Source organism: Nanorana parkeri, unplaced genomic scaffold (genome assembly GCF_000935625.1).
Source record: "Nanorana parkeri isolate BGI_ZX_2015 unplaced genomic scaffold, ASM93562v1 scaffold2088, whole genome shotgun sequence".
Taxonomy (NCBI): Eukaryota; Metazoa; Chordata; class Amphibia; order Anura; family Dicroglossidae; genus Nanorana; species Nanorana parkeri.
Genome location: NW_017308356.1, coordinates 75,387 through 90,228, shown reverse-complemented (window position 1 = coordinate 90,228; position 14,842 = coordinate 75,387). Strand labels below are relative to the sequence as shown.

Genomic DNA, 14,842 nt, shown 5'->3' with positions numbered 1-14,842 from the left:
ATGCATATGCGTTCGGCTCGACTGAGCCGCTCGGCCATGTTCGGGAGCTGTACGGGCTATAGTGAATAGCCCGTACAGCACCCCTTCGGTTCTGCTGAACCGAAGGGGTCCTGGGGCCGAAGCTAGCCGAAGGATCGGCTGAAGCTACGGCTAGATCCTTTGGCAGCTTAGTGAATAGACCCCATAATCTCTTAGCATGTTAGGCCGTCGGATAGGCGCGTGGGCACACTAACACTATTTGGAGGACTTGATTCTGCCGTTCAGTGACCACGCAGGCGCATTGATTGGAGTTCAATGACTCGATGAGCATTCTGACAGTGGCACAGCTTTAATTTTATAATCCATTCAATTAGGTGAAACAGAGGTTAAGAGTTTTGAGTATGTCTACTGTATATTTAAAACATTTTTTTAACATTTTATTTAAAAAAAAAAAAAAAAAAATTGCAATGTTTAACATATTGTAAATCTAATATATTCTCTTGCAGTTGTACAATGTCCACATTTGCTAAATGAACCACCGGCATATATGAATTGTTCCCATCGTTGGGGAATTTACAGTTTTGAATCCCTCTGCCACTTTGAATGTTGTGATGGATTTTTCCTTAATGGAATGGATGATATCCAGTGTCTTTCTTCTGGGAACTGGAGTGAAGCAACTCCACATTGCTCAGGTAATGAAATGAAGACAAGCAGTTAAAAAAAAAATTTAAGTTGCAATTCTTCCCACTTAATGCTGGTTTTAGACAAAATCATACCCTGGGCAAAAACGAAAATGAATCCTTGTATATAATTTTGCATCAAAGGCACAATATAGTTTTATAGGTAAACAAAAGTCACTAGTAAAGTGCCATATTATCAGAATCACATTGGGTTAATAGTACTGGAGCAAGATGGGTGCTATGGTACCAGGTGGATGCTGTGCAATCAGTATTGCCATTTTGGCAGTGCCAGAATTGACCGAAATGATACCATGATAACATATCTGCTGAGACTATAAATAATGGAGAAAGGAAAAAAATAGAAGAAAGTGTATTAACGGTGACAGAGTAAGGTACATGTTCAAGAGGTAATTGTGTATTTGATTACAGTAGTTTCTTGAAACCCAAAATGAATCAGTACCCTAACATAAAAGCTCAGGGAAAATATATGTATCCACACAATGCGGATATTGCACTAGATGCATGTGATGGTGGTCAAGAAACCTTTATTATCCTGTGTGGGATAGTTCTGGTAAATATTGTGACAGGTGAATAGTTTAAACCTCAAACAAAGTATATGCAGAGGTGTATTAGTTTAAGTAAAACTTCTATGAAAAGAAAAAAGATCAAAGAAACTGATGAATGCTTGAAGTCAAGTCTCATTTACTAATAAGCATAATACATCCCTTCAATGTGTTTTGTGGCTTATCTGGCCACTTGGGGGTTTATAGCTATACATCATCTAGGTCCTAGGAGATCACACTCACTTCTACAATTTTTAAGTACAAAATGAGCCAAACATCTATTTCATATGACAGAAAAATAAAAACTGAGTTTTCAGAGCAATAAATCATACATCCAATCTTCCTACCTCTAGCAGCTCCAGTTTTTAATTATGGGGTCTATTCACTAAGCTGCCGTAGGCAGATGAGTGAATGACCGACCTGAAGCAAAGTGAGCCGAACGCTGTTCGGCTATTTACTTCAGGCTGGTGCGGCTGATGTCAGCCGTATATCGGCTGAAATCAGCCGTACATCGGGTGGCTTTGGGTCGGCCGAACATGCTCAGCATGTTTGGCCGACCCGAAGTGCAGAAGGAGTTCGACTCAGCCGATCCAACATCTGGATCGGCTAAGCCGAACCTCCGGCAGGCTACTCGCTGCTGTTCGGTCTATTCTTATAGATGCTGAACAGCAGTGAGTGAATAGCCGAATGCCGCTGAGCGGCATTCGGCTCGGCTGTTCTACTCGGTCCCTCTGTAGGACCGAGCAGAACAGAAAAATAGTTCAAAAGGTAGAAAAAAATAAATAGAAAACGATTGTGCGGAGCTAGCAGTGACAGCTAGCTCCGCCCAACTGTTTTTTATTGGCCGGTGGTTCTGCTGCCGTCAAAAAAAAAAATCACCATAGGAATGCATTGCTAGCTTCCTATTGGCTATTTTAATTTACAATAGCCAATAGCAAACTAGCTATTGTACCCGCCCTCTGCTGCTGTCAATCACTAGTGGGGACCTGATGGAGAACTGCAGCAGAGGGCGGGTACAATAGCTAGTTTGCTATTGGCTATTGCAAATTGAAATAGCCAATAGGAATCTAGCAATGCATTCCTATGATGACAAATGTATTTATTTATTTTTTTCTATTCTGACACGGAGCCGTGTCAGATTAAAGAAAAAAAAGAAAAATCAGTGTTTCTCTCCTTGGCGGCCGGGAGCGGGAGACTCCCGGAGCGCCCGGGAGAGTTAGGCTGTCTGGAGATCAGTGTCCCTGGTTAGCTGGTAATCTGGATCTCTCTGCAAGTGGCCGGAGCCAGCCGTAAGATCACCCGCCCAGCTGTCAGAAGCAGGCTGTCGGCCGGCCGCTCGGCCAGCTTCGGCTTTCAGCGTGGCTCAGCTGAGCCGAGGCATATGCGTTCAGCTCGACTGAGCCGCTCGGCCAAGTTCGGGATAGCCCGTACAGCAGCCCTTCGGTTCTACTGGATCGAAGGGGTCCTGGGGCCAAAGCTAGCCGAAGGATCGGCCGAAGCTACGGCTAGATCCTTCGGCTGCTTCGTGAATAGACCCCTATGTTTTTTTAGAATTAACCAAAGCAGTCAAAATGGTGACACGGGCAGCAATAAAAATTTGTCAAAAGGTCTAACCCTTCCCCACTCTATCCAAAACTCAAAAAAAGTTTTTTTCTATAGATACCCTTTGAAAAACGTCCACTAAAAAGATATTATGCCATCAAAGCTAATTTTCTACAGTAAAACAGATAAACACTCAGAAATGAATGACTCTGGAAAAAAACCCTCCCCAAAAATTCCAATTATTTTATTCCTCTTAAAAGTAAAGAAGGCTATGATAATTGTTTCTATAAAACTGTGGTGGAAGATGTTTTCACACTACAAGCATAAACCAGATAAATGCTTCCGCTTTTTCATTTTATTTCTTCTAGATGGGTATCATTTAGCACACCCTCATGTTAGTTGATATTGAATCTAGTGATGTCTGATCATTTCCCTTACTATGTTTTTGTCTTATCCTTTGGTATTGTCTGTGTGCGACTGGTTTTAAAGCCTGTTATTTTATTTGCTTCTCTTTATGGGAACACTTATGTATGGTATTAGTGTTCTTTCCAGTTTACGTATTGCTAGCCTACCTGCTAGCCTTAGCTTGTTCTTGTGGACTTGTGGCAACCCTTCCCAGAATCTATAGTTAACACACATAAAGCATTCTGGAAAATGGCTGCTAAATAGCTGTGCAGCAGAAGTTATAGCAGCTGGACTAGTGCCCCTAACTGAAAGGGAGTAGTTGATTACTCTAGAACACTTTAGAACTGATAAGTGAACCAATGTTTATGAGACTCCTAAAAGCATACTTGCCCATCCTACATTATATATATGCCTCACCCAGCACAGAAGGTACGGCACGTCACTGGTGTGTATATATACAGTAATGTACAGATGTTTTAGGCAGGTATGTTTTAGGCAGGTGCAAATGTTTTAGGCAGGTATGTAAGAATGCTTTCAGAAATAAAAGTGTTAATAGTTTATTTTTATCAATTAACAAAATGGAAAGTAAATGAACAGAAATCCAAATCAATATTTGGTGTGACCACGTACACTTTGCCTTCAAAAAAGCATCAGTTCTTCTACGTACACGTGCACAAAGTTGTTAAAGGAACTCGGCAGGTAAGTTGTTCCAAACATCTTGGAGAACTAACCCAGATCTTCTGTGGATGTCGGCTGCCTCAAATTATTCTGTCTCTTCATGTAATCCCAGACAGACTCAATAATGTTGAGATCAGGGCTCTGTGGGAGTCAAGCCTTCACTTCCAGGACTCCTTGTTTTTCTTTACGCTGAAGATAGTTCTTCATGACATTGGCTGTATGTTTTGGGTCCTTGTCAAGCTGCAGAATAAATTTGGGGTCAATCACTCCCTGATGGTATGGCATGATGGATAAGTATCTGCTTGTATTTCACAGCATTGAAGACACCATTGATCCTGACTAAATCTCTAACTGCACTGGCATAAATGCAGCCCCATACTTGCAAGGAACCACCACCATGTTTCACTGTTGCTGCAGACATTCATTATTGTACCGCTCTCCAGCCCTTTGGCGTCCAAACTGCCTCCTGCTAAAGCCAAATATTAAAAATTTTGACTTATCAGTACAGAGCACCTGCTCCCATTTTCCTGCGGCCATGTGGCCAAAAAGTCATACCTCTGACGTGGAAACAAGGCTAAGCGACTCAATTATGCATGAAAACATAGGAACTGGGGTGCAGTCTATCTAGGATTACAGGAAGAGACAGAAGGATTTGAGGTAGCCTACATCCACAGAAGATCTGTGCTTAGTTCTCCAAGATGTTTGGAACAACCAACATGCCGAGTTCCTTCATAAACTGTGTGCATGTGTACCTAGAAGAATTTATGCTGTTTTGACGGCAAAGTGTAGTCACACCAAATATTGACTTGATTTGGATTTCCGTTCTGTTCATTTACTTTCCATTTTGTTAAATGATAAAAATAAACTATTAACACTTTTATTTCTGAAAGCATTCTTACTTTACAACATATTTTCACAGCTGTCTAAAAACGTTTACACAATACTGTATTTATACACACACCAGTGACGTGCCGTGCCTTCTGTGCCTCCAGCTTGCCAAAGCTCTGCCCCGTCCAGCCAAAGCCCTGCCCCCCCGCTCAGTAACCAAGCTGTGTACAGATGAGAAAGGGAGGAGTCCCTGTCCCTCACTTGCTCGTCACTGGTGAGGCATCGAGATTGATGTCCTCACTGTTTTTTTTTCCCTTTCTTTTTATTGTCATTGGTCCAAGCCATCCACAGGGCTCACACCTCTAACACAGAGTAGAGAATGTGACAGCTCTTGCCTCACCAAGTTAGGTTACACAAGCAGTGGGGAAGCCCGCTGCTGTGTAACCTAACTACCTGTCAAAAGCCGGATGCATGTGTCCATGACAGGTTACACAGCGGGGAGGCTTTCACTGCTGTGTAATCTGTAACAAGCCGCTCTGAATGGAGAAAAAGCTGTCAGCTTTAGACTTGAAGCTGACACCTTTTTTCTTCATAATACTAGGTGAGGCTCTGCCTCACCTGCCACTCCTGACCGCACGTCCCTGACACACACACACACACACACACACACACACATAAGAATATTGCATCAAAGGGACCAAGGTTAGTTTGCATTCAGACATGTTAGTAAGAACTAACAGTTTTAATGAGCCTGGCAAAGTTCAGGGTCAATAGTCAGTTACTGTATTTCTACTATGACAGGGAAAAGCAATTTGCTGCTTTGTTAGATTATTTTTTTTTTTTAAGTTTCATTAAGTCTTAGGTAATCAAATTTTAACTTAAACAAGTTACAAATTATTGAGTTAATTTTAAAATACAGTAGATTTAGAAACAATAATGTATTCTTTTGCAGCTGTACAATGTCCACATTTGCTAACTGAACAACCATATACAAAATATATGAATTGTTCCCATCCTTGGGGAAATTTCAGTTTTGAATCCATCTGCCACTTTGAAAATCACTTACCTCATAGTTCTCCTATAATCCAAGTTTTAATTAATCTTTCACACTCAAATCTTATTTAAGCTTGATTAACCAATTTTCGCAAATTCCATTTAAACACAGTAGATAAAAACCTGATGATGAAACTGTAACACATATATACAGTATATCTCTTACTTACTTACTTCTTGGCGAGGAATCTGACACTGCACTGTTGCCCTTCTGTTGTCTTGTACCAGTCTTGCCACTCTCCGTTCTACCCTAACATTGACTAGTCGCTGACGGACACAATTCGCACGTTCAGACCCAGATTTTCAGCTGACAGTCCAGTCTTTAAACACTTTAACAGCTGCTCTTGAACATTTAACGAATTCTGCTGTTTTGCTGATACTCGCTCCATGGCTCCGAGCGCCAACAATCATCCCACGTTCAAAGGCTGTTAAATCGCGTTGTTTACCCATATCTTCAGAAAAAAAATATAGCAATAGTTAATTACTGATGCTTCCTACTTTAAAAGAGTAAACATAAGCCTTTCTTTTTCCTTTCTAAAGAATTTGTGATAATATCAAAACATTTTTCAGATTACTTCCACAGAAAATCCTTTTGAATTAAAATATCCCTTTGGATATTGTCACTGAATGAAAATGAATGGCATAGGCAGTAGAAAGAAAAACAAAAGAATTACATGATTAAAATGTCTACAGGCTTTTCAACCATCCCCGTTATGTGTGAAACATTTCTAGCATGTAGGGAAATGATTAACTACTTCATACATAACATATACACTGTGGCCAGATTATTATGACCACCCCATCAGTACTTCGTTGGACCACCTTTTGCCTTCAATACTGCGGCGATACTTCTTGGCATTGACTCCACGAGATGTTGAAAGGTGATGCGAGGAATCTGACACTGCACTGTTGCCCTTCTGTTGTCTTGTACCAGTCTTGCCATAACATTGACTAGTCGCTGGCGGCCACAATTCACACGTTCAGACCAAGATTTTCGGCTGACAGTTCAGTCTTTAAACACTTTAACAACAGCTGCTCTTGAACATTTAACGAATTCTGCTGTTTTGCTGATACTCGCTCCATGGCTCCGAGCGCCAACAATCATCCCACGTTCAAAGGCTGTTAAATCGCGTTGTTTACCCATATCTTCAGAAAAAAATCACTTCTACAGTCGTGGCAAACAACCTGCTTCCCTATTTATAATGGTCTGGCCCTCTAGCAACTTCAGCGCAAAATTATAGCTAATTTGCCTACAAACGTCAGGTGGTCATAATAATCTGGCCACTCAGTGTATATCCAAGAACATAAATATAAAGTTAAAGATTGCCCTTGAATCCGTAGTGCTCCATACTCCCGGTGACTGTGAGACACAAACCACACTCATCAAATATCCATGATCCTGTAAAAAGAGTGGTCAGTGGTCAGAAGAATTGATTCATTTACTTTCCATTTTATTAAAACGAAAAAACATAAGCGCACAACTGATAATTGGTTACTGGAAAAAACACGGGCTATGAATTATGGTGTGCAGGCTCTCACTAGCAGGGAGAGGACCCTGCAAATTCGAATGGTAAACAGAAAAACACAAGAAAGAGCGCTACTACCTGATATTGAATGGCATCTATTCATGAGAGAAGGAACAAATATATATGACTTACAGTTGGAAGTCTGCAAATGTGTCGAGGATGGTGAAACAAGGAACGGTGTACAGAGGGAGTCCAAGAACAAAATACTGCAGCACTGGATGGATGAGGGAGCGCTGTGAAGTTACCTAGCGGCACGCGTGCACGGCTGGCCAGGCCGGGCCACGGCGGCTGAGGGGGGAAGGACCGCGGCGGTTGTGGAACCGGGACCGCGATCGGCGGTGTTCGGTGCGTGTGTAGTGGAGTCAAATCGATGGGCAAAGTGGACGCTGTGCACAGACGGGCTCGCTGTATCGTGATGACTACGTGTTTCGAGGCACAACCTCTTTGTCAAGTCTTAGGGCAAAGATCTTTGGTAACCAAGCTGTGTGGGAGGAGACAGGGAGGAGCTTGCTCATCACTGGTGAGGCATCGAGATCGATGTCCTCACTGTTTTTTTTCTTTTCTTTTTTTTGCCATTGGTCCAAGCTAGGGATGTCCAGATACCGATGCTAGTACCGGTATCGGGGCCGATACAGGGCATTTTCAGGAGTACTTGTACTCCTGAAAAGGCCATGCATAGATCAGATACCGGCCCTTTACATTTTTTAACTAGCTTTGGCCAGTGACCCCCATAGCCCCTCCCCTGGAATACCTCTCCACCAAACGCAGGCTCCCTCTCCGGTCTGACCTCTGCGAACGGAAGTGTGACAGCATGGCGGGCGGTAAGTGTTATGTGTGGACAGGTTCTTCTCCCTGCTGGTGCTGGCTGCAGAGCTCTGTGTCCCTTTCACAGACCTCTGTAGCCGGCATGAGAAGGCAGAAGAGAATACAGCTGTGAAATCCCCGCTGCCCCCCTCCCTCCTGCCCCCTGTATGTTAGCTGCTGCTGCTCCTCCGTGTCCCCTCCTTTTCAACTTGGTAAAACTGTTTGCTTTTGGTGATATATCACAAAGTGTGAGATGTCCGTGCTCCTTATGTGTAATGCATTCACCCGACCTACACAGCAGTTTTCACTCTCATTGAAAGAAGAGAATGTCCATTCAGTGTGCTCACGGGGGAGGAGATGAGAGAAGCTGTAAATCTTGCCTTCACACAGAATGGACCTTCTCTTCTTTCATTGAGAGGGAAAACTTCTGTGTATGTCTGGTGAGGGCATTATTAAACACATAAGGAGCACGGGCATCTGACACTGAGATATACCACCAAAAGCAAACAGTTTCATCAAGTGGAAAAGGAATCGACACTTGTAAAATTAGCCAGCCTGCTATTAGATATTTTAAATTGCAATAGCCAATAACAGGCTGGCTACCCGCCCATTGACTGCTGTCAATCAGCAGAGAGGACCTGATTGAGAACTTTGTCTTCAGTTCCCTCCTTTGCTGATTGACAGCATGCAGTGGGCGAGTACAATAGCCAGCCTGCTATTGGCTATTGCAATTTAAAATATCCAATAGCAGGCTGGCTATTGCTCCCAGCCACTGCCTGCTGTATTTACATTCAGTGAATCCAGTGAAGTAGAAAGGTGTACACACACACACACACACACACACACACACACAAAATAATATTGCATCAAAAGGACTAAGGTTAGTTTGCATACAGACATGTTAGTAAGAACTAACAGTTTTAATGAGCCTGGCAAAGTTCAGGGTCAATAGTCAGTTAATTCTACTATGACAGGGAAAAAGCAATTTGCTGCTTTGTTAGTTTTAAAAAAAAAGTCTTAGGTAATCAAATTTTAACTTAAACAAGTTACAAATTATTGAGTTAATGTTAAAATACAGTAGATTTAGAAACAATAATGTAACTCTCAAAGATGCTCCTGTATTCTTTTGCAGCTGTACAATGTCCACATTTGCTAACTGAACAACCAAAGTATATGAATTGTTCCCATCCTTGGGGAAATTTCAGTTTTGAATCCATCTGCCACTTTGAATGTCTTGATGGATTTTCCCTTAGTGGAATGGATACTATCCAGTGTCTTTCTTCTGGGAACTGGAATGAAGCACCTCCCCATTGCTCAGGTATGGAAATAAAATGGAAAGTATAATGTATTTTCAGTGAGCACATATTTTTTAAATAATATTTAGTCTTTGCCTGAAGTCATTTTTATGTTACTTTCTCATACTTGCAAGTTTCTTCTTTTTTGTTATTATATTAGATGTGTAAATTTGTTAATTAGCCACTATAGGTAGGGTAGACTAGCTATTTCAGTAACCGTGTCTTTTGAAAACTGTTGACAACATATTAGACGCACAGGGACAGCATTGTTTTTAATGAGGCAGGAGAGTCATAGACTTGCTGAAGGAGTGGAAAGCATAATCCAACTAAAACTTACAGTGCTACACAATAACCATATAACATAACTATTAAAACAAACCTATAAAAAGAGCACTGTGTAGCACTGTAAAGCAGGAGTTATTATGCATTTGTAATCATCAAACATGTCTGCTCAAATTTACATATTAAATTACAAACTAAACATAGATTTTTTTTAAATCAAGATTAACACACATTGATAAGAGTATTTATATTAAGCTGATCTTGTTCATATGTATGTCTTAAAAATCATTGAAAAGACAATGTATATCCCTGTAAGCCACAGCACATTGTAAAAGGGATAAAGTAACAAAAATGTGGAAAAGCCCAAGCTTGTAAATGCGTATGCACAGTACTAGATATAAGAACATGGTAACAAATAGGCTGATAAACTAAACATTCCGCGATATGGAAAGACCCAAATAACTGCCTACTATTATGGAAGCTGTCGTACTAACTTAAACCAGTGAATATTCTAAATCCATGCACCGCGCTAACAAATCAAAATATATATACAACCATCACCCAAAGTTAATGGAACATTTAACAACAATTAATAACCATATTAGTGTATACCATAAATGCATAATTAGTGACAGATTAACAAACATCATAAAACTATTGGTGATCATAACTCATAATAAAACTTCCTTAGTGTTAATAAATAAGTCCACAGCTTGCATGTGCTATTTCATCCAAAGTGCCAATGTTCTTATATATCCAAGAACATAAATATAAAGTGATAGATTCCCCTTGAATCCGGAGTGCTCCAGACTCCCGGTGACAGTGAGACACAAAACACACTCACCAAATATCCGTTCCAGCGGGGAGAAAAGAAAGTGACAGCCGGCCGAGCGCTGCAGGACGAGGGCGCTGTGAGCGGCCGGCGTCTCTCCTCCCACTGTTTATAAAAAATTAAATATTTTAAAAAATTGAAAAAATAAAAAACATTTTCGGTATCGGTTTCGGCCTGACATTTTTTTTATTTCGGTTTCGTTTCGGTTTTAAAATTTCCATTTCGGTGCACCTCTAGTTATATAGATTTTTTTTATTTCTTAGCACAGTACATGGATTTTGAACAGATAGACTGAGCCTAAAATGTTTGCTACAGAATAAGATTACATATTAGTAAGATATAAATCTGTCAAGATTTATGTAGCCACACCAGTTAAAGGAGAACTATGGGGTAAGTGTTTTTCCCCATAGTTCTCGTAAGGGTCACGGGAGGACATAAACTAGCGTCCTCCCGTGACCCAAAAGCTCAGTAAATCGGGAGCTACAGCTCGTGGTACACCATGACCGCCACAGCCGGGACAGATCCCGACATTACTGTTGAGATCCACCCAGCTGTGTGAATGACAGCTGGCTCTGCCTATCTAGAGCCAGCTTTACCCTCCCCCGTCCGTTCTGCCAGTCAGCACTGGAGGATCGGAGCAGGGGGGAATGCCTGCAGGGAGCCGTGAGTGACAGTCACCAAACTCTGCAGAGAGATGATCGAGAAGTGAGCGAGCGACGTTATGTGTTCGCTCACTTCCCGATCTATTGAGCCGACGTATGACAGTTTCATTGTCACGCGTCAGCTCAAACTATGAGGTTGAGTGAAAATCACTTACCTCATAGTTCTCCTATAATCCAAGTTTTAATTAATCTTCCACACTCAAATCTTATTTAACGTGATGAACCAATTTTCGCAAATTCCATTTAAACACAGTAGATAAAAACCTGATGATGAAACTGTAACACATATATACAGTATATCTCTTACTTTTGCAGCTGTACAATGTCCACATTTACTAACCGAATCACCAGTGTATATAAACTGTTCCCATCCATGGGAAAATGTCGGTGTTGGATCCCTATGTCACTTTAAATGTGCTGATGGATTTTCTCTTAATGGAACTGATAAGGTCCAGTGTCTTTCTTCTGGGAACTGGAATGAAGCACCTCCACATTGCACAGGTACAAGGGAAAGTATTGTATTTTTAGTGAGCATATATCTTTGAGTTATTTCGTTTTTGCCTTTATATTAAGGTTTTTATACAACTTTTACATATTTTTAAGCTTCCTCTTCCTTTTTGTCATTACATTAAAGATAGCAATTTGTATTACCTGTGGAAAAAAAAGATAGCAATTTGTTTGTTAGACACTAGAAATATGGTAAATTAGTTATTACAATGTCTGTATCTTTCTTGTAGCAACATTTCGTATGACTTGCTGTATAAAAAAAGAGTGGAAAGCATAACCATTGTGGAGGACTGTAAAGCAGAAGTTAGAGCTACATTTGTAATGATTAAATACAGTATGGCTCCCCCAATATACATACACTATTACATTACAAACAAAACATTTTTTTTTTTTTTGGTCAAGACTAACTCAGATTGATAACAGTATTTATATGAAGCTGATCTTGTTCGTATGTCTTAAAAATCATTGGAAAGACAATGTATTCCCTGTAACGCAGGGCATTGTAAAAGGTATACAAGTAACATAAATGTGGAATAGTAGTTATAATATATACACACTATAATAATAGTAATTAGTAATAAATAAATGTGTGAAGAAGGATTTTCCAGTTAATTAAAGTTTGAGTTTATCTTTCATACTCAAATCCTATTTAAAATTGAAACAAATCTACTCATATTCAGTTAAAACACAGTAGATAAATAGCTGTTGAAACTCTAACACATATACACATCTGTATTCTTTTGCAGCTGTACAATGTCCACATTTACTAACTGAATCACCAATGTATATGAACTGTTCCCATCCTTGGGGAAATTTCAGTTTTGAATCCCTCTGCCACTTTGAATCTCCCAATGGATTTTACCTTAATGGCACTGATGAAGTCCGGTGTCTTTCTTCTGGGAATTGGAATGCAGCACCTCCACATTGCTCAGGTACTGAAAATAGAGGGAAAGTATTTTGGAGTTTCCTTAACGTAATTTTTATGTGGCTTTGCAAGCCTGCTCTTCTTTTTTGCTATTATATTATCTATAGAGATGTATTTATTAGCCACTAGATGCAGGGTAGATTAGCTGTTACACTTACTCTGACAACTGTTGACATTGTTTTTTTTTGTTTTTTTTTTAAAGAACACGTGTTGATAAGATTATTTATATCAAGCTAATATTGTTCATAAGTATGTTATAACAATAATTGAAAATACTATTTGTTTCCTGTAAGTCACAGTGCATTGTGAAAGGGATATAACTAACAAGAAGAGGGGGAATGTGCATACACAGCACTGTATATCACTGTATATATACACAGCACATGGCAACTAATGTATTAAACTTAGTATGTTTGCTGCTGCAAAATATGATAACATGTTAGTAATAAGTAAATGTGTCACAAAGAAATTTGCTTATCTTATTTCTAATCAAACAATGAGTAGATCGTTTATTCTAAAAGTGATATTAAAGTCAAAAGGTTTTTAAGCTATTTCAAAAGCTGATAAAATCACTTACAATGGATGCTACTCCTTCATGTTTAAAAGTTTTAGCGTCCTGCAGAATCAGCTGGTCCCCTGAGTGCTGGCCCTGATATCCAGTTTTATGGTGGCTCCTTTCCCCTTGCAGGGTCCTATGGAGCGTCCCTTATGTGTGCTAGTAAGCTGTGTGTGTCTCCACAAACACACAGGCACAGCAAGGCAAGCCACTGCCCTGCTCCCTGCCAGAGGCATCCCCAGGGTGGGTGTTACCTGGTGCGCATCCGCTGGGACACCACGCACATGTGTGATGTCATCACGAACGTGCGTGATATCATCACGCACATGCGTAATGGCGTCATGTGCACTTGGTGATGGACACCGGCAAAGAGAGAAAGGGACACTCATCTGGTGGGATAAGGTATGCCGTTGGCTCCTCTCCTCTCTTGTGCAGCTATCAGGCTCTCGGTCCATGGCTGAGTGCCCGACTTTTGAGAGAGGGTGACACCAAAATGACTGTCAGTCATTTTGTTGTCAGCCCATCTAATGGTGTTACCTGCTGCAGGCCACACCCCCGAATTCCCCCTTGTGACACCACTCCTACCTGCTCCCTGCTACTCCCTCCTCCTTTCTCCAAGCTGGTAGATATACAGCTGCTGGAAACTGCTCTGTCCCTTGTGATTTTGTACTCCAATGAAAGTTCAGGGAAGCTGAGCTGAGAGATTTGGAACCAACATTTAAAGAAATACTTTGCTGGGATGTATATTTGTTTGATTTGGATACATTATTGGAAAACGTTTGAGAGCTTTTTGCTACTTTAAATCTTATTTAAAACTGAACGAGTCAATCTGTTGAATTGAAGAAGTGATGTTGTCATTCTAATACATATACACATCTGTACTCTTTTGCAGCTGCACAATGTCCACATTTGCTAACTGAACCACCAATGTATATGAACTGTTCTCATCCTTGGGGAAATTTCAGTTTTGAATCCCTCTGCCACTTTAAATGTCTTGATGGCTTTTTCCTTAATGGAACTGATACGATTCAGTGTCTTTCTTCTGGGAACTGGAATGAAGCATCTCCACATTGTTCAGGTACTGAAATTAAGTCACAACAGGGATTCAGTTTTTCACACAAATATGCATCTCTAACTGAAATAATGAAAGGTTTTAATAAAGCTTATGTAAAAATTATTTCATTAAAACTACTAATTAGGGATGCACCGATACTTTTCAGATACCTGTGCCGATACTTGGCATTTTCATGAGAACTACCAGGGTTGCAGCGGTTACAGCTGGGACCTAGCTCTGGCGCTCCACCACTGTCCTGAAATCATTAGTCGATATTGTTTTAGAAAAACTGTCACATGGCAATAAACAGAAATGTATCAGTACTTGTACTTGTAAGTACTTGGGCAAGTATCAGTACTTGTACTTGCAAAAATGGTATCGGTGCATCCCTTTATTTATATTTATAGAAACAAAATCATACATTAAAACAGAGATGTACAAATCCCAGGAGCTCTGTGTGTTCCTTACAAATGACAGCTGCCTCCTAACTTTTGAATTTTTCTCTCGTCTAGTCTTGGAGCTCGAAAACTATCTGTACTTGTACTTGTACTGAGTACGGTACTTGGTATCGGTGCATCCCTACTACTAATCAGGGACGTACAGAATTATGGAGGAAAAAGCTGTCAGCTTCATGTCTGAAGTTGACAGCTTTTTCTCCATTCAGATTGGCA

General features: G+C 40.5%; 1 protein-coding gene across 1 annotated transcript in view; it reads left to right on the top strand.

Annotated features, from left to right (window-relative positions):
- Positions 1-14,842, top strand: part of LOC108800636 (L-selectin-like) — a 90,318-nt gene that overhangs the window by 15,766 nt on the left and 59,710 nt on the right. The window contains exons 4-8 of the mRNA XM_018572622.1: positions 486-671; positions 9,191-9,376; positions 11,445-11,630; positions 11,838-11,851; positions 13,028-13,061. Of these exons, the coding sequence (XP_018428124.1) occupies positions 486-671; positions 9,191-9,376; positions 11,445-11,630; positions 11,838-11,851; positions 13,028-13,061 (606 nt within the window). The remainder of the gene's footprint in view (positions 1-485; positions 672-9,190; positions 9,377-11,444; positions 11,631-11,837; positions 11,852-13,027; positions 13,062-14,842) is intronic.